The 19,579-nt window shown below is 38.5% G+C and overlaps 1 protein-coding gene and 1 long non-coding RNA gene across 2 annotated transcripts; one reads left to right on the top strand and one right to left on the bottom strand.

Moving 5' to 3' along the window:
• Positions 1–8,184: 8,184 nt before the first annotated feature.
• Positions 8,185–16,044, bottom strand: LOC120566049 (stonustoxin subunit beta-like). The gene is made up of 5 exons (XM_039812270.1): positions 15,918–16,044; positions 14,771–14,840; positions 13,892–13,964; positions 13,063–13,088; positions 8,185–9,008 (listed from the first exon to the last, which is right to left on the bottom strand). The coding sequence occupies exons 2-5, from the start codon at positions 14,817–14,819 to the stop codon at positions 8,470–8,472; spliced, it is 687 nt and encodes a 228-aa protein (XP_039668204.1). The 5' UTR covers positions 14,820–14,840; positions 15,918–16,044; the 3' UTR covers positions 8,185–8,469.
• Positions 16,045–17,206: 1,162 nt separating this feature from the next.
• LOC120566044 lies at positions 17,207–17,627 on the top strand. The gene is made up of 2 exons (XR_005640326.1): positions 17,207–17,324; positions 17,412–17,627. It is a non-coding gene; the product is annotated as an uncharacterized LOC120566044 (long non-coding RNA).
• The last annotated feature ends 1,952 nt before the right edge of the window (positions 17,628–19,579 follow it).

Below are 19,579 nucleotides of genomic sequence, written 5' to 3'. Positions count from 1 at the left end.
AAGCTACAAAAAATAAATAAATAAACTATATTCTGTCAATGAGTCCGGTGTTCTTTAAAAATCCAAACTTTATTACTCTATGATCGGAGCCCTTAGACAAAAGGTCTCTAAGGATAAAACTTTCCCCACTGTCCTCTATTTTCCTTTTCATAAAAAACCTTTCTCTATTAAATTTCCTACATATCATAAAGACATGTTCCACTGTTTCTGGCACATTACAAATCTCGCAATTTCCTGAATTATGTTTTCCTATTAACTGTAATGTTTTAAGTCTGGTATGCCCTAGTCTAATTCTCGTAAAAATTCCCTCTTCTTTTCGACACCTTAATACTAAACGACCCATACCCACCTCAGGATTTACAATGTAAAAATCCCTCCCTTTATCTTCCCTGTCCCATTTATCTTGCCACAACTTTTTAACATGTTTTTTAATCATTGACTTAGCCTCTGATTTTGATATTTTACACTGAATAGATATATTTGTCGCTTTCAAAGCCTGTTTAGCATACTTGTTTTCCAACTCATTACCAACCATACCTACATGAGCCGGAACCCAAACAAACTTTACATGCGTCCCCCCATTTTGAATACAATGCAGCAACGTCAATATCTCACACACAATATCAGACCTTTCACATGAGTTACCTGATTTAAAATTTTCTAAGGCTGACAACGAGTCTGAGCATATAGCTACTCTAAGCGGTTTACTTTGCTCTACCCACTGCAATGCCATCACAATCATAGACAGTACAGTGCCTTGCGAAAGTATTCGGCCCCCTTGAACGTTTCGACCTTTTGCCACATTTCAGGCCTCAAACATAAAGATATAAAACTGTAATTTTTTGTGAAGAATCAACAACAAGTGGGTCCCAATTATGAAGTGGAACGAAATTCATTGGCTATTTCAAACTTTTTTAACAAATAAAAAACTGAAAAAGTGGGCGTGCAAAATTATTCAGCCCCTTTACTTTCAGTGTAGCAAACTCTCTCCAGAAGTTCAGTGAGGATCTCTGAATGATCCAATGTTGCCCTAAATGACTAATGATGATAAATAGAATCCAGCTGTGTGTAATCAAGTCTCCGTATAAATGCACCTGCTCTGTGATAGTCTCAGAGGTCCGTGTAAAGCGCAGAGAGCATCATGAAGAACAAGGAACACACCAGGCAGGTCCGAGATACTGTTGTGGAGAAGTTTAAAGCCGGATTTGGATACAAAAGATTTCCCAAGCTTTAAACATCCCAAGGAGCACTGTGCAAGCGATAATATTGAAATGGAAGGAGTATCAGACCACTACAAATCTACGAAGACCCGGCCGTCCCTCTAAACTTTTAGCTCATACAATGAGAAGACTGATCAGAGATGCAGCCAAGAGGCCCATGATCACTCTGGATGAACTGCAGAGATCTACAGCTGAGGTGGGAGACTCTGTCCATAGGACAACAATCAGTCATATACTGCACAAATCTGGCCTTTATGGAAGAGTGGCAAGAAGAAAGCCATTTCTTAAAGATATCCATAAAAAGTGTCGTTTAAAGTTTGCCAAAAGCCACCTGGGAGACACACCAAACATGTGGAAGAAGGTTCTGTGGTCAGATGAAACCAAAATCGAACTTTTTGCCAACAATGCAAAACGTTATGTTTGGCGTAAAAGCAACACAGCTCATCACCCTGAACACACCATCGCCACTGTCAAACATGGTGGTGGCAGCATCATGGTTTTGGGCCTGCTTTTTTCGCAGCGGGACAGGGAAGATGGTTAAAATTGATGGGAAGATGGATGGAGCCAAATACAGGACCATTCTGGAAGAAAACCTGATGGAGTCTGCAAAAGACCTGAGACTGGGACGGAGATTTGTCTTCCAACAAGACAATGATCCAAAACATAAAGCAAAATCTACAACGGAATGGTTCACAAATAAACATATCCAGGTGTTAGAATGGCCAAGTCAAAGTCCAGACCTGAATCCAATCGAGAATCTGTGGAAAGAACTGAAAACTGCTGTTCACAAACGCTCTCCATCCAACCTCACTGAGCTCGAGCTGTTTTGCAAGGAGGAATGGGCAAAAATGTCAGTCTCGATGTGCAAAACTGATAGAGACCATACCCCAAGCGACTTACAGCTGTAACGCAGCAAAAGGTGGCGCTACAAAGTATTAACTTAAAGGGGCTGAATAATTTTGCGCGCCATATACTTTCAGTTTTTATTTGTTTAAAAGGTTTGAAATATCCAATAAATTTCGTTCCACTTCATGATTGTGTCCCACTTGTTGTTGATTCTTCACAAAAAATTACAGTTTTATATCTTTATGTTTGAAGCCTGAAATGTGGCAAAAGGTCGAAAAGTTCAAGGGGGCCGAATACTTTCGCAAGGCACTGTATATAATGGACCAGCAGACCCCGTGTCTCTGGTCTGAGACCAGTGAAGGATATTAGAAGTCTCTTTCCCGGTGCTGGCTGAGCGTTACTGAGCAGCCTCCAACTGAGCTTGGAGACGTAGATGTGACGTGAGCAACCTGTCTGAAAGTGTGAAGTCTTCTGGTAGCTGTGCCGAGAGAAATCTCAATCATTCCCAATCTTACAGAGACGGAGAGCGTAGGTATATGTAAGGAGATAACATGGGCACAGGCTAATTACTGATCACTAACATGCTAGTTAACATTAGTCATTAAACCTAAACAGCTAATGGAAGTCCAAACTGCCTGAGTGCTTCTCCTGTACGGTAATTCCTCTACTGTGTGACAGTAAGTCTCGTGGTTATGACCCAATCGTTAGCCTATTGTTATAAAAGCGTCTGCTACGGAGCCATAACGTGAGGTACAAGGTAATGGAGCCTTTTATACATTGTCGTGTTTCTTTAGAAATAAACAACGGACAAATAGAGTCTTTAAACTCTTCAGATGTAAAGTTATTCTCTGTCAAAGTGACGTCAGAATGAATGGGAGTCAAATGGCGCCATAGGAGCTACGCGTTCTGAAGCGAAGCTTACCCCCTTGATCACAATAGCTATCAACTCTGCTGAAAACTCTGATTCGTTCCTCTTCTTCTTCTTCTTCTTCTTTGGTGTTTTACGGCAGATGTTACATTATTGCCTCCTACTGGCGTTAACCGGCAGCTACAACGTTTTAATTAGACCGGTGTTTAACAGAGATTAAAATATATATATACACACATACACACACACACACACACACACACATACATACATACATACATACATACATACATACATACATACATATACAGTACAGGCCAAAATGTAGATTCTCACTGAAGGCATCAAAACTATGAATGAACACATATGGAATTATGTACTTAACAAAAAAGTGTGAAATAACTGAAAACATGTCTTATATTTTAGATTCTTCAAAGTAGCCACCCTTTGCTCTGATTACTGCTTTGCACACTCTTGGCATTCTCTTGATGAGCTTCAAGAGGTAGTCACCTGAAATGGTTTTCCAACAGTCTTGAAGGAGTTCCCAGAGATGCTTAGCACTTGTTGGCCCTTTTGCCTTCACTCTGCGGTCCAGCTCACCCCAAACCATCTCGAGTTGCGGTCAGGTGACTGTGGAGGCCAGGTCATCTGGCGCAGCACTCCATCACTCTCCTTCTTGGTCAAATAGCCCTTACACAGCCTGGAGGTGTGTTTGGGGTCATTGTCCTGTTCAAAAATAAATGATGGTCCAACTAAACGCAAACCGGATGGGATGGCATGTCGCTGCAGGATGCTGTGGTAGCCATGCTGGTTCAGTATTCCTTCAGTTTTGAATAAATCCCCAACAGTGTCACCAGCAAAGCACCCCCACACCATCACACCTCCTCCTCCATGCTTCACGGTGGGAACCAGGCATGTAGAATCCATCCGTTCGTTTCTGCGTCGCACAAAGACATGGTGGTTAGAACCAAAGATCTCAAATTTGGACTCATCAGACTAAAACACAGATTTCAACTGGTCTAATGTCCATTCCTTGTGTTTCTTGGCTCAAACAAATCTCTTCTGCTTGTTGCCTCTCCTTAGCAGTGGTTTCCTAGCAGCTACTTGACCATGAAGGCCTGATTCAGTCTCCTCTTAACAGTTGTTCTAGAGATGTGCCTGCTGCTAGAACTCTGTGTGGCATTCATCTGGTCTCTAATCTGAGCTGCTGTTAACTTGTGATTTCTGAGGCTGGTGACTCGGATGAACTTATCCTCAGCAGCAGAGGTGACTCTTGGTCTTCCTTTCCTGGGGCGGTCCTCATGTGAGCCAGTTTCGTTGTAGCGCTTGATGGTTTTTGCGACTGCACTTGGGGACACATTCAAAGTTTTCGCATATTTTCCGGACGGACTGACCTTAATTTGTTAAAGTAATGATGGCCACTCGTTTCTCTTTACTTAGCTGATTGGTTCTTGCCATAATATGAATTCTAACAGTTGTCCAATAGGGCTGTCGGCTGTGTATCAGTCTGACTTCTGCACAACACAACTGATGGTCCCAACCCCATTAATAAGGGAAAAAATTCCACTAATTAACCCTGACAAGGCACACCTGTGAAGGTAAAACCATTTCAGGTGACTACCTCATGAAGCTCATTGAGAGAACACCAAGGGTTTGCAGCGCTATCAAAAAAGCAAAGGGTGGCTACTTTGAGGAATCTAAAATATAAGACATGTTTTCAGTTATTTCACACTTTTTTGTTAAGTACATAATTCCATATGTGTTCATTCATAGTTTTGATGCCTTCAGTGAGAATCTACAATGTAAATAGTCATGAAAATAAAGAAACACATTGAATGAGAAGGTGTGTCCAAACTTTTGGCCTGTACTGTATGTATATTATATATATATATATATATATATATATATATATATATATATATATATATATATATAGTCGAGTGCCATCTCATGCTTTAAGAGAGTCATATGTTGAGACTTTTGAGCAACAACTTCTTAATTAGACCGGTGTTTAACAGAGATTAAAATATACACACACACACACACACACACATACACACAGCTTTATTGCCAAGTACGTTTTTTACACATTTTGGTGTTGTAGGTGCATGTCACACATTCTCTAAAATAAGTTAAACAAATAGGTTAAACAGAACAAACAATATAAGTATAAATATATATCTATATAAAAAAAATATATATATATATATATATATATATATATATATATATATATATATATATATATTATATTTTTATATATTTAGATAGTCGAGTGCCATCTCATGCTTTAAGAGAATCATATATTGAGACTTTTGAGTTGAAGACAACAATTTAAAGCCCTTAATTGTCTCATTTGCGAATTGGGACATGGAATAGGTAATGTTATCATTGTGATCTGCTAAGAATTCACATTGATAACATTACCTATTCCATGTCCCAATTCGCAAAAAGCATGAGATGGCACTCGACTATCTGTTAGCAAAGACTGGAGGATTGTGTGAACCTCTAAATCTTACTGGGGATGCTTGTGTCACTTTGATCCCTGACATTTCTGACAGCATTACCTCTGTCATCAATGCCCTCGAGACAATACGTGATGCATTTGGCCCCTCAGATTCAGCAGGTTATTCGTTTAACAAATGGCTGACAGACTAACTAAGCCCATGGGGAGCACTGTGCGGTGTTTTTGCACCTGTACCCTAACCTGCATGAAGGCATTGGTGTATAGATGGATAGGAGACACAGTCTCTGGTCAGTTTGGACAATACCTCCAATTAGAGCATCAGTCCCTATTGAAAAACACTCCTGATCTTTTCCCGAAACTGGAATAAATCTTCTTCTTCTTCACCATACCTAGAGACTGACATAGTTGTATTTCAGTTAGCCTAATAGCTGGTTTGATTTGCATTCAGAGATAATTTTATGGAAAGTACCCCATGCCAATCTATAGGTATGGTGAAAGGTATGTGATGATGTGAGGCTATTTTAATTCCAAAGGCCAAGGGAACTTTATCAGGATGCATAGTATCCTGGATCCATGAAATAACTGGCCTTTAAAAATAAAAATCTTCCAACTTTAGCATGGGTTCATAAAATTATGAATTCAATTCAATTCAATTCAATTTTATTCATAGTATCAAATCATAACAAGAGTTATCTCGAGACACTTTACAGATAGAGTAGGTCTAGACCACACTCTATAATTTACAAAGCCCCAACAATTCCAACAATTACAGTAATTCCCTCAAGAGCAAGCAGTGCGACAGTATGATGAGTGCCACTGTATGTTGTGGAATTAACAGTACCATGGAAAAATGGGGTTGAAGAGGCTTATGAGAGGAAAAAGAACAAATATTCCGCCCTGGCAGCTGAAGCATCCCAGGATGGCTGGAAGACCAGCATCTTCCCAATAGAGGTGGGATGCAGGGGATTTGTTGCCACATCTACCACCAGTTTGCTGAGAAAAATAGGGGTGAAGGGTCGCTCCCTCCAACAGGCCATCAAGTCCATGTCAAGTGCTGCCGAAAAAAGCAGTAACTGGCTCTAGATCAAGCGTAAGGACCCCTACTGGGCAGCAAGGTAGAGACAGATGGTAAGCGGTCAGGCTTAGACCCGACTCAGGGAGAAGCATGCCCCTGCCATGCAGAGCCCGGCATGGAGGGGGATGTACCTGGGACACTGGGTACACTGTTGAGCCTTCTGGAGACGTCATGGGCTTCAATCAACGAAATGTCGATGAAGCAGGGTGTCCACCTGATGACATACCTTACCCTCCTTTTCACCACTCCACACCGACTGCTACTGTCAAGAGTTTCCTACTAAAGGGATTGAAACATCTACTGTAGTTCTATTAGCTTTACTACATTGCTGCATGGTTTTTATATTTTCATGACTTTATATGTATTTACTTTCATAAAATACGATATTTACTCTGTTTTCTATATGATATATCAGTTATAGGGATCCATTATAAGTGCTCTATTATTTTAAAAGGCAATCGCAGCTCCTTCTGCCTCCGTAGTACTGAAGCTATGCGGCTCCCTCCCTCTCGTGTAGCCTCCACACTTGGTAGTACCTGGCGGAAAAGAAGCAGAATCAGCAGAAAAGAATTGTTGAGTCATCAAGAAGTACAATCCCTCCCTCTGTATGCTCACCCTATAAAAACTCTGTGAAATCCTTTGTCTCCGACACATTCTCTCAGACTGCTTACACTCTGTTAAACTGTCTCCCTACTTGCAAGAAGAATAAAGAAATAACATAAATAACTCCAGGTTGTCAGACAGTCTTAATTTGCAGCTTCATCACCAAACACCAAAGAGATTTTCCACAACAAACATTTTTATTCTTTGATTTTCAAACTGAAATAGATTTACATTTGTTAAAACATGAACTTATGTAAACATAAACATCTCTGTAATAATAATAATAATCAATAATATAATCAAAGTAGGGGGAGGCAGGCCAGTACAGCCTTATCCGGTTGGGGAGAAAAGTCTAGCCTGACCAGGCTAACCTGCCTCTCTTAATTATGCTGTTATAGTTCTAGACTGTTGGGGGACTTCCTTCCTTTGACACACTGAGCTGCTCTCTCCTCTCTCTCCTTCCATTTGTGTGCATCCTTGTCCCAGAAATGCTTGTTACTAACCTAGCTCTGGGGAGTTTACTTCCCAGAGTCCTTCCTTTTTGTTTTCGGCAAGCTTATTTCCTTGGAGTACATTGGCACCAAGATCTTGGTTGCAGCTGTCGCCATAGTCCTGCTACGCTCTGCGGTGCCCTGCAGTGTCCTGCTGTGTCCTGCTGCGTCCAGCTATGCTCTGCTGTGCCACGCTACATCCTGTAACGCCCTGCAGTGCCCTGCTATGACATGAACTACTACAACTACCATTTGTAGTCATTGTTCCATTATCTTTATTGTGACTGTTATTGCCACTGTTCATCACACCCCCAACCGGCACCATCAGACACCACCTACCAAGAGCCTGGGTCTGTCCCGTCAGACACCTCCTACCAAGAGCCTGGGTCTGTCCCGTCAGACACCTCCTACCAAGAGCCTGGGTCTTTCCCGTTAGACACCACCTACCAAGAGCCTGGGTCTGTCCCGTCAGACACCTCCTACCAAGAGCCTGGGTCTGTCCCATCAGACACCACCTACCAAGAGCCTGGGTCTGTCGAGGTTTCTTCCTAAAAGGGAGTTTCTCCTCACCACTGTCACACTAAATGCTTGCTCTTGGGAGAATTACTGGGGCTTTGTAAATAATAGTATGTGGTCTAGACCTACACTATCTGTAAAGTGTCTCGAGATAACTCTTGTTATGATTTGATACTATAAATAAATTGAAATTGAATCTTTAAACCTTTATGAAAATGAATAACTAACAACTGAAGCTGCTCCGATAAAACATGATTAAAGTGAAAATCAAAGAAGAAGAACATTTCTGACGTTAAAGACACAATCACTGAGACAAATGTGAACCAAAGTGAAGCCTCGTCCTCCACCAACATTTAAACCACAGGACAGGAAGTTGTTTCCTCCTACAGAGAACACAGAGACATTGAGGCACCATATAACCAGAACCCAAACCCAGGGTAAAGAGGTTGAGTGAATGTGGTGTTGAAGGTGTGGAGGTGGATCAGTGAGTCAGAGGAGACTCTGTAGAAGGACAGAGAGCCAGCAGGACAGTCCACATACACTCCTACTCTTCTAGAGATAGAGGAGGAGGAGAGGGGGAGGACTGTTCTGCTGTTATTGTGACAGACATAGTAACCATCATCAGAGCAGTTCAGACTCCAGGACTGATCATTCCATCCAAACATACAACCATCACTGTTTCCTCTCCTCCTGATTCCTCTGTAACTCACTGCTACAGAAACCCCTCCTCTTCTCCTCTCAACCTCCCAGTAACAGCGACCAGTCAGAACATCTCTACACAGCAGCTGACAACAGTCGTCAAATCTCTCTGGATGATGAGGATATGGCTGCTTCTCCTCCACCCATGTCACCTTCCTGTTGTTGTCAGACAGTTTGAGGTTTCTGTGTGCTGTGTTTGTGTCCAGTGTGAGTTCACAGGAATCTGATGAAGAGAATGAGACACAACACAGCAGCAGTCATTAATAACATCATTATTTAAATTTTAGTTCATTATTATTGTGATGGGGCGCATGGCTGCCGTCACGGTAGCGCTGCGCTACCCATTTTAGATCTCAAAGACTGAGTGAAGAGGTTGCCTGTATATGTTTGTTTGATGTGTCAGTATGTTCAGTTACTTATACTGGTTTCAAATCATCTGTTAACTAGCCATTCATTAAATTCCCTACAGTAATCCCGTAGTTTTGTGCACATATTTAACATCAAATACTGTGGTGATTTGCTATAGCTACATTCATTTATACATCATTGTCTATTGTTTAAAACCATACAGATTGTCACAAACATCACCAGTTATAATAATCAAGCAACATTTATGTCTTTGTTAACTAGTGTTTGTTTACTGAGTTTAAAAGCTAGTGGAGGGTAACATAATCTTTGTCTTACCAGCATGTGATCTCTTTGTTATAAGGGAAAGTTTGACGATCCTTGGGTTTAAATGACTGACTTCCGGGGTAACAGAAAGGGACATGAATTTTAAGTAACACATTTATTAGCCAGCAAGATGTCTTGTGGCTTTGGCTAATTTGAATGTCAATTATATAAATGATATGCTGTAAATGTCTAGCTGCTTAGATATATTAATGTTGGCTATTCACCTGAGCCACCCCTGCATGGTATTATTGTGTTGGTATGTTCCAATTTGAGGGGCGGGGCTTCAGGCTATATAGAGTGGCAGTAGGATTTGCTGGGGAGGAGAGCTGTTGAAACACCTGAGGGAGTAGGATATAAATCCTCAGAGTGATTACTTGATTTAAGGTCAATTAGTCAATTAGTGAACGGTAAATTTTATATTATCATTCTTGCCTACCTGGCCTTAATTGGGACAATAATAATAAAAGACCATCATTTCAACATCATCTTTGACTCATCCTGAGTTTACATCTGCTCAAGACTACTCTTCGACATCAACTCTCAACAATTATACTGTTATTGAAATTATATTTAATAACTAAATAATTAATAACTGGTTTATAAAGCATTAAATAACAATGTTTATACTTTACTTTTACTTTATTCTTTATTCAGGACACAATCATATCTTATCCACATGCCTTATTATCTTTTAGCAGCATCCAAATAATGTTTTTTTTTCTTTTAATTTTATTTAGAATCTAATACGTACAACAAATTAAGAATTACAAAGACAAAACAAGCTTCAAACCCGCCAACCACCCCTACCACTCCCCCATGCATTCATACCACAATCACCACCACAATCAACTCCACATTCATAGTGTTTTAACAAGAAAACAAACTATAAATAAAAAGAAGCACAAAGCAAACAAAATTAATAACAAAGAGAATAAAAAATTAACATAAATCAATCCTCTAATTCAAGTAAACAGACATTCCATTTCTTTTCATGCTCAGTTATTCTGTTGTTATTTGTTGCTATAATTGTTTCTAGCATATGCTGATGATAAACTCTATTCTTAAAGTGTTTTATACATAAATTTGATATAGTTTTAGCTTTAAAAATAAACATTTTACCTATCAAAATAATCATATTCAAAAAATGTTTGCATTTACCCTCAAATACACATAACAAAATATTCTGAGGTGTGATTTGCAAAACAATATCCATAGACCTTAACCATATCTGTATATTGGCCCAAAATTTAGCCACATGCGGGCAAAAATAAAACAAATGCATCAGGTCTTCCTCCTCATCCCCACAGAACCTGCAACAAGGGTCTTTTTCTATCTGCCATTTAACCAGAGACTTTTTTGTTGAAATAATTTTATAAAAGATTTTAAGTTGAAATATTCTGGAATATGAATCAATTGTAGTTCTATAGATTGTTTTAAAGTAATCTTTCCACAAAATTCGTTCATTAAATTCGACTTCCCAAAACAGGCAGGTTCTGTGTGGAAAAAGTGCATTGCCTGTGATATTTAATTTCCAAATATATATTATTTTATTTATCTTTGCACCAGATAACCATTTTAAGCATCTTATTGGTGGGAGACAAACCATTAATTTATTCTTCTTATCATTTTGCAATTTTTTTTTCCAAATTTTGGGAATTGCAGAAATTAGCTGGTTAAATTGTAACCGATCGAGAGAAATGCCTTGAAAAGTTTTCATAAGAAATAAAATCTCCAGATAAGTCTAAAAGGTCATTGACAAAAATTAACCCATTTTTAACACATTGCTCCCACAACAATGGCCTGTCTCCAACCATAATGTTTGAATTCATCCATAGCAACTGTGTCTGAATATCTTGAATTGTATCTGGAGGGTAGTACTGGAAATTCAACCAAGCCTTCAGTGCATCCTTGAAGAATGGTGATAATTCTTTTAAACTACTTTGAAATAGTTTATCAATATGTATTGTTTTTAATTGGTAAAAAAGAAATAGATTGTTCGAGAAGAAGGAAAAGGCTGAATATAATCTCTGGCTCATAATCCATTGTTTGTTGTGATACATTTTTGTCACCCAAAAGGCTTTCAAGGAACAGTCCATCATTTGAAGATTTAACTTCAGTCCGCCGTTATAAGAATTATATAAATACTGCCTTTTAATTTTATCTGGTTTATCATTCTATATAAATTTGAAAATCTTTTGTTCAAAATGTTTAAAGAATTTTATGCTAGGTGAAGGAAGAAGCATTAGTAAGTGGACAAATTGTGGAATTACTAATGTATTAATCAGAGTTACTTTTCCTTGAATTGTCAGAGAGTTCCCCCTCCAAGGTTGTAAAATTCTATCTGCCTTTTCCATCCTTCTCTCATAATTGTATTTAACAATTTCTTTAAAGTTGTCCGGTAAATAAATCCCTAATATATTAACTTCTCCATTAATCCATTTAACAGGAGCCGAACTGTTTAAAATAAAATTGGTGTTTTTTAATGTCCCAATTCTCAAAATATTACATTTCTCAAAATTAGGTTTTAATCAGATATTCGGATATTTTGAAAAAATATTTAATTCCTTTATTAATCCTTCCAAAGTGGATTGTGTTGGTTTTATGAAAAAGGTTGCATCATCAGCATACATTGTCAGCTTAATCTCTTGACCGTTTGGAAATAAACCTGGTATATCTGGATTGTTCCTAATTCTAATAGCCAGAATTTCAATACATAAAATAAAAAGATATGGCGACAAAGGACACCCCTGACGGACTCCTTGCATTAATACAAAAGTGTCTGATATATGACCGCTATTGATCACTCGACTAACAGGATGATTATAAAGAGTTTCAAACCACTGTATTAAATTATTCCCAAAATTAAAAAAGCCGAGACATTGTTTTATGAACTTCCATTGTACTTTATCAAACACCTTTTCAAAGTCAGCAACAAACAATAATCCTGGTTCCTGATGGTTCTCATATATCTATAGTGTCCAGTATTTGTCTCAAGCCGTCTTCAATAAATCTTCCCTTAATAAAACTTGTCTGATTGTTTTTTATAAGATCTCCAAATATATTTTTTATTCTTAAAGCAATACATTTAGCTAAAATACGAGTATCACAACAAAGCAGGTTCAATGGACGCCAATTTTTTAACCATTTGGGATCTTTATATTTCCCATCAGGATTTTGTTTTAAGAGTATTGAGATAACTCCCTCTCTTTGTGAGTTAGATAGAATACCTTGTAGAAAAGAAAAATTGAAAGATTCTAATAGTTTCTTTTTTTTTCTGTAAAGAAAATCTTATACATCTCGGTTGGGATTCCATCGATACCAGGAGATTTACCAAATGAAAATGAATTAATTGCTTCCAATAACTCCTGCATCCAAATAATGTTTATTGATACAATTTATTAATAATTTACAAATACGTAAATATATAATATATGTAAAATATGATGTGAGCAACAATTAACTGTTAAAATAATATTAATAATTAATAATTAGTAAACATTAATTTTCATTTATATATAAAGTTAAATAATGATGCATGTAGTCAGTAATGTTCTAATGAATAAAAACTATCAGCTGTGTATTTAAAGAGAAACTAACACACTTACATTTCATCAGATCACGCCTCTGGACCCTGGAGGAAGAAACACAGTCAGAATGATTTTCTATCCAACTTGAGTCCTAACTGCTGTTAGACACGATGCACAGTTCCTCAGTTTGTCAGAGAGACAGAGAAACTCATCTCAGTTAACTGGTCTCTGGTATCTAAGAGGAATAGTCGAGAGCAGAGGTAAAGAAAAGCAGGCTGCCTGGCAACAGCAGTAAACACATTCCTAAACACAACGTACCAGCAAACATTACATATCTACAGCTACTCTAATTATTAAGGTGACTGTGGTTTATCTAGAAGGATAATACATAATAATTTCAAGAAAAGGTGTTTTATGGGGAAAATACTTTTAAGTTGACCTGATGATGGAGCTAGACAGAAAGTTAGAATTACTACAATTCATCACATGGCAAACATTAATGTCTGAACCACATTTCATTTAAATCCATCCAATAGATGATAAGATGTTTTCACTTAAAGCTAAAAGTGTAAACCTGCTGGTGATGCCAGAGGAACACTCAGAGGATCACTATGGATGAATCCTCTGGGGAATAAATGTCAGAACAAGATATTATCTCAACACATTTAGTAGTTGTTGAGATATTTCAGACTGGAACAAAGTGGTGGACCGACATAACTATCCCTAGAGCCATGCTGCTAACAGGACTAAAATGAGAATGATTTTTGATGTTTCCATTCTACACTTCTGTATGTGTTTCCTAACTCAGGTCTACTCTCTCCTCTGAACAGAAATAAGAAGTTCTTCAGCTGAAGGACAAGAAATGAGAGGCACCTGCAGAGTTTGAGCTCTTGTTGTATGTTCATACCTGAGAGGGTCCACTGTCTGTTGTGGACCAGCAAGCCGATTCAATCCCCTCAGGGGCTGTTGGATCCCCTCCACTAGAAGATGAAGAAGTCATATTTTATTAATCCAATGAGGATAAATTATATATAATTAGTAATCATATTCATTATCATTTTGTTGTCAGTTGAAAGTAAAATAACTTTTAACCCCCCTACGCCTTTCAAATTTTGTTGATATATGTTGTTTAGAGAGGGGCCCCTATTTTAAACAATAAAGACAGTTAGACTTCTCTTTCTTATAGGTAGTTTGGTACCATTTTTATGGCGCATTAACATTTACATAGCATAACATAACATTCTCTACATCTGGCCAGTACACCACTGGAGTGAAAGTAAAAACAAAGTAAGATGTCAAAAAATGCTTAAGGTGTGACAATAGATTATCCATACAAGGACCATATTTCTGTGAACTTATCAACAGACAGACTGTGAACTGTCCCGGATTTAGCAAGGTTTACCGAGATTAAACTAAGCTTTGTAGCGACGGCTACATCGTAGTGAAAAGTAGAACTACTGCAATCTTGTAATGGGTAACGAAAAACACCAAGTCACCTTTTTTTTTTTATATATTAATCATTTCTACCTGCACTTTAATGTTTTATGTAAAGCACTTTGAATTGCCCTGTTGCTGAAATGTGCTATACAAATAAAGCTGCCTTTCCTTGCCTTAAAATCAGCGTTAGTCCCACCCATGGCGCTGATTGGATGATCGTTAGTCCTTGACTCAATGTATGCTTGAAACTGCTGCTTTATGTCACAATGCCAGACTATTAATCAGTTAACTTGGTGTCAGACAGATTCAAAGGTCTGGACCCAGGCAACAGTATTTTATAAATACAGACCTGAAGCCTCAGCGATTTGATCCCTCTGAACCTGCTCTCCTGATGCCATGCCTTCTCCTTCCTTTCGGTCCTGGAAAGAGAAAGATGTCAGCCAATCAGAAATGTGTTTTAATTTCCTTCTTCCTCCCCGTTCCCCGCCAGAGGATATTGGCTAATCACTGCTGTTTGTTACCCCTGTGTTGAGTGTTTAAATGTTTCTTGTGATCTAACCATTGTCAAAAACTGATAAGGGGTTTTACTGTTTTTTTAAAATGTATTTATTTATAATGATGACGCACATTTCTGTAAATGTGTCAGCAGGTGATTTTCAACTGTAGTCCTTTGGTGAGATGTTTTAAAAGGCAGAGCAACAGGAAACGGAGATACATTATACAGGTTAACATTTACAGACACAAGACAAGACGCCAACAGCACCATCAACAACTAAACTAACTAAAGTTATTTATTATTATCACTTCCAATTCAAGCTGCTATCAATGTTAAGACTTTTTCAGTACAAATAGTAGTAGCAGTGCAGGGAGTAGCTAGTAGTAATAGTAGTAGTAGTGCAGGGAGTAGCTAGTAGTAATACTAGTAGCAGTGCAGGGAGTAGCTAGTAGTAATACTAGTAGACATCGTAGCATCGCATCATAGCAGATATGTAGATAGATAGATAGATAGATAGATAGATAGATAGATATGTAGATAGATAGATAGATAGATAGATAGACTTTATTAATCCCAAATTGGGAAATTACTCTGTTACAAGCAGCAAGTAGCAAGATACCAAGATCATACACAACACACATACTCACTCACAGACAAACCAAAAATACAAGAAATATACTAGAAATAGTCGGACGGGGTTATCTATGATAGATGACAGTTTGTTCAGTAACCTCTTCTCCACCACAGGTTTCTATCCAATGAGTTATTTAAGTTGGTTCACACAGATTGTTTAGAGTCTGTCAGCACTAAAGAGTTTGGTTAGTGTACTCTAACTTGCAGGAGTCATTTTTTTCTGAGAAATAGCCATGACTATTATTTCCCCAGACTGCTGTTTTTTTTCAAACCTTTCTACTGTCCAGTTAAACAGAGACACAGCACAATGTGATCAAAGTGATCCTGATTATCAGACATTTACAGATTCCTCTGCTATGATTCTCACCTGCTGAACTCTTCAGGTCGAACTAAAGACTCTTTAAACCTTCGTGTGTCGAGGAAACACTGGCAGACACAAAGCTGCTTGTCTCTTCTCTTCCTCTTCAGTCTGGGTGTGTGTATGTGTCTGATCCGAGGACTACGGCACACCCTTATGAATTCAGTCCAAGTCTAAAAAAAATCTGAGTTACGTCAAAACATGTCCAACAGGTGGTAGATGTCAGCCAATCAGAAATGTGTTTTAATTTCCTTCTTCCTCCCCGTTCCCCACCAGAGGAGATTGGCTAATCAATGCTGTTTGTTACACCTGTGATGAGTTTAAATGTTTCTTATGATCTAACCAGTGTCAAAAACCGATAAGAGGTTATACTGATTTTTTTAAATGTATTTATTTATAAGGATGACGCACGTTAATAAACAAGCTAATTTTCAACTGTAGTCATTTGGTGAGATGTTTTAAAAGGCAGAAAAACAGGAAACGGCGAGACATTATACACGTTAACATTTACAGACAAAAGACAAGACGCTGACAGCACCAGCAATAACTATAATAATAATAATAATAATAATAACTAACTAAAGTTAGTTATTATTATTATTATTATTATTATTATTATTATTATTATTATTATTATTATCACTTCCAATTCAAGCTGCTATCAATGTTAAGAAAGTTTCTGTAAAAATAGTAGTAGCAGCACAGGGCATACCTAGTGGTCTCCTAGTTTCATAAGATAGTTTTCATAAGATACGTTTTGGTGTGCATACATTACCGTACGGTATCACACGGCTCCCCAGAGAGGAGAGACTGTGCACACACTGCAACCTGCAGGAGGTGGAGACCGAGGGACACTTTCTAACCTCCTGCCATCTGTAGCAGGATATCAGGGACACTTTTTGCCCACAGATCACTGCCATCCACAGAGACTGAGACAGCCTGGATGGCAGGGGGAAACTCCCATATCTGCTGGGAGAGAAAACACTGTGTACAAATAACAGCAGCAAGATTTCTCAGCTGCTGGGGCCTCCAATGGGAAACCCCCATAAAACCCCCCCCACACACACACACACACACACACACACACACACACACACACACACACACACACACACACACACACACACACACTCTCTCTCTCTCTGTGACTCTCTGAATTCCTGTTTCTGAACATGTTGTGGGTCAGCTGCCTTGTTCCCCCTTCCTGTGTCTGTGTCTCCCTTTTCCCCTCTGTGTCTGTGCTGTTTGTCTCCACCTGGAAGTGGCAGGGGGCGTGTCTAGAGAAACTAGGTCAAGAGTCATGGCCATTCATCCCTGCTCTGTCGCCGGCACAGCTGATGCACATTCCATGATTCACACCTGCAGTATTTATACCCGGGCTGTGTTATGCGCCAGATCGTTACATACTCCTATGTGGTAACTTGGCTCAGTATCCCTGCATGTATTCCTAGAAACTCTCGTGATTTAGTATTTACTCTGTCTAACTTCAGTTCCTCTGTACAGATCCCGCCGTTACCTGCTTCCTACCTGCCGTGCTCTGCCGTGCTGCCTGCCTCACGCCACTCAGACACCTGCTTCTCCTGGATTCTACTCGGAACTCCTTCGGATCTGCCACTGCCTGGTTCCCTCAAGCTTCAGTCCATTCCCAGAAGACTACAAGCTCAGCCTTGATTGTTCATCTCCTCTGAGTATTTATGCCTAATAAATACTTGAACTGTTTATCTGTGTCCTGTGTGGTATCTCTGTGTGCTGGGTCATATATACAGCCTTAACAGAACACAAACACACTCAAACATGTTCAAACACGCTCAAACACATGCCTAAGTCCTTACATTTTTATTTGAATATTCTTTTGTTTCGTCTGATTCTTAGGCAACATTCTTATTGAAACTTCCATGCCAGACAGACAGACAGATGGGTGGAGTGACCAAGCTCTGTGTGTGTGTGTGTGTGTGTGTGTGTGTGTGTGTGTGTGTGTGTGTGTGTGTGTGTGTGTGTGTGTCTGTGTGTGTCTGTGTGTCTGTCACAACTTTGTGTGTGCCTTAGTGGTCAGAGATGGTATTGCGGTGTGTGAATTTGCACTGGTGGGGTCAAGTGTGTAAGTGTGTATATCATATAAGCTTCAAATTTAGGGCCCAAGCGCGAAGTGGCGAAGGCCCTATTGAAACTGAAGGAATTCGTCTGTCTTTCTTCCAGCAAAGGAATCGCCTTTTTGAGGGGCTTAAAATACTCAAAAACTCACCAAAATGGGCGTTTGCATCAAGCCTCGTGAAAATTTACGTATTTTTAAGGGTTTTGGGAATAGTCGCACAAAAATGGCTTGCTAGCACCCCCTAAAAAACTTAAAAAATGTAGCCCCTGCAGTACGTTTAAACGAAACATGGTACATATATGTAGCATGTCAATACCCATAGATATATATACCTAGATGTTGCCTTGGGCTTCTAAGCATTAGAAGGTTAAACTAGGTGGCCGTTTTAGGTAACTAACCTAAGCTTTTGAAAATTCAGATAACTAGTAGGCTACTGATCTTTGGGTGCAGCCTAAGGTTGACATTACAAATACTGTTTTATGTAAATACTGTATATTAACTGTTGTACATCAGGCTTGTGCACAATTCAGAATTGAATTGAGAATGACTCCTAAATTCCAATTCAATTCTTGAATTTGAATTGAATTTGAATTGATGTCAAAAACAGGATCTAGAATTACAATTTGAATTTGAATTAATGGAAGCAGAATTGCAATTCAATACAAATTAAAAGAAATTCATATACATAATTTAAGTGAAGTGTTTAATAATTAAGCTTTACAATATATGTCATATGATTGCATTACATATTCTATAATTGATATTAGTTTGAACTACTTGTACAGATTACATTTTCAGGAAATGTTTTCCCCCAACAGTTAATGTAAAAAGCTCTAGTCGCAGAACAAATAATTCTGTTTTAATTTTCGTCATTGTAATTTTGTGCAATATGACTCCATTTCCCAGAATGCTTTAATTTAACCAAGTATTTAAAATGGTTGCCAAACAATTTGAGGTGGACATTTGTTTGAAAGCTTCTTTTCTACACAATTTGATGGTCAACACTGGACTTTTGAAGTTTCAGAAGTCCCTTACAACTTCAGATTATAAATATTTATAGATTTGACACCTGTAATAACAGTGACATGGAAAATAATAGCACGCCTAAAAGGTAATCTGTACTAGTTCATTTTTAAGAACCAATTACAACACCTGGAAACCACAGAGCCATATGCATGCATTGCAGTGCACTAGTCTGTCTCAAGGCTACTTCACATTTTAAAAGGCATCTACAAGTAAGTTGACAGACAGTTTTATTTTGAAAACCATCTCTTGATGGTATTATGCTACTGATATTTGATATCATCAGTGTTGTGGTCACTACTCAAGAATGTGTAATACACATTATTCACTTTTACCCTAACCCTAACCCCATAATGCATTACCTTACTTGCAGTGTTGGGGAGTAACGGAATACATGTAACGGCGTTACGTATTCAGAATACAAATTATGAGTAACTGTATTCCGTTACAGTTACAATTTAAATAGTTGGTATTTAGAATACAGTTACATTGTTGAAGTCAATGGATTACATGACGATACTTATCTGTTTCACGAGTTTATTCACTCTGAATAAAT

The sequence above is a fragment of the Perca fluviatilis genome, chromosome 1, assembly GCF_010015445.1.
Source record: "Perca fluviatilis chromosome 1, GENO_Pfluv_1.0, whole genome shotgun sequence".
In the NCBI taxonomy this organism is placed as follows: Eukaryota; Metazoa; Chordata; class Actinopteri; order Perciformes; family Percidae; genus Perca; species Perca fluviatilis.
Note: the sequence above shows the minus strand (reverse complement) of the source record. Positions and strands in the feature narration are given on the sequence as shown.

What these genes read in the sequence shown, in the direction of transcription:
- LOC120566049 (XM_039812270.1), bottom strand. Translation starts at nt 14,819, where the DNA reads ATGGCATCAGGAGAGCAGGTTCAGAGGGATCAAATCGCTGAGGCTTCA. An exon ending in TCAAATCGCTGAGGCTTCAG is followed by an intron (nt 13,965 to 14,770) that starts GTCTGTATTTAT and finishes TTCATCTTCTAG; the next exon opens with TGGAGGGGATCCAACAGCCC. An exon ending in GAGGCGTGATCTGATGAAAT is followed by an intron (nt 9,009 to 13,062) that starts GTAAGTGTGTTA and finishes TCTCTTCATCAG; the next exon opens with ATTCCTGTGAACTCACACTG.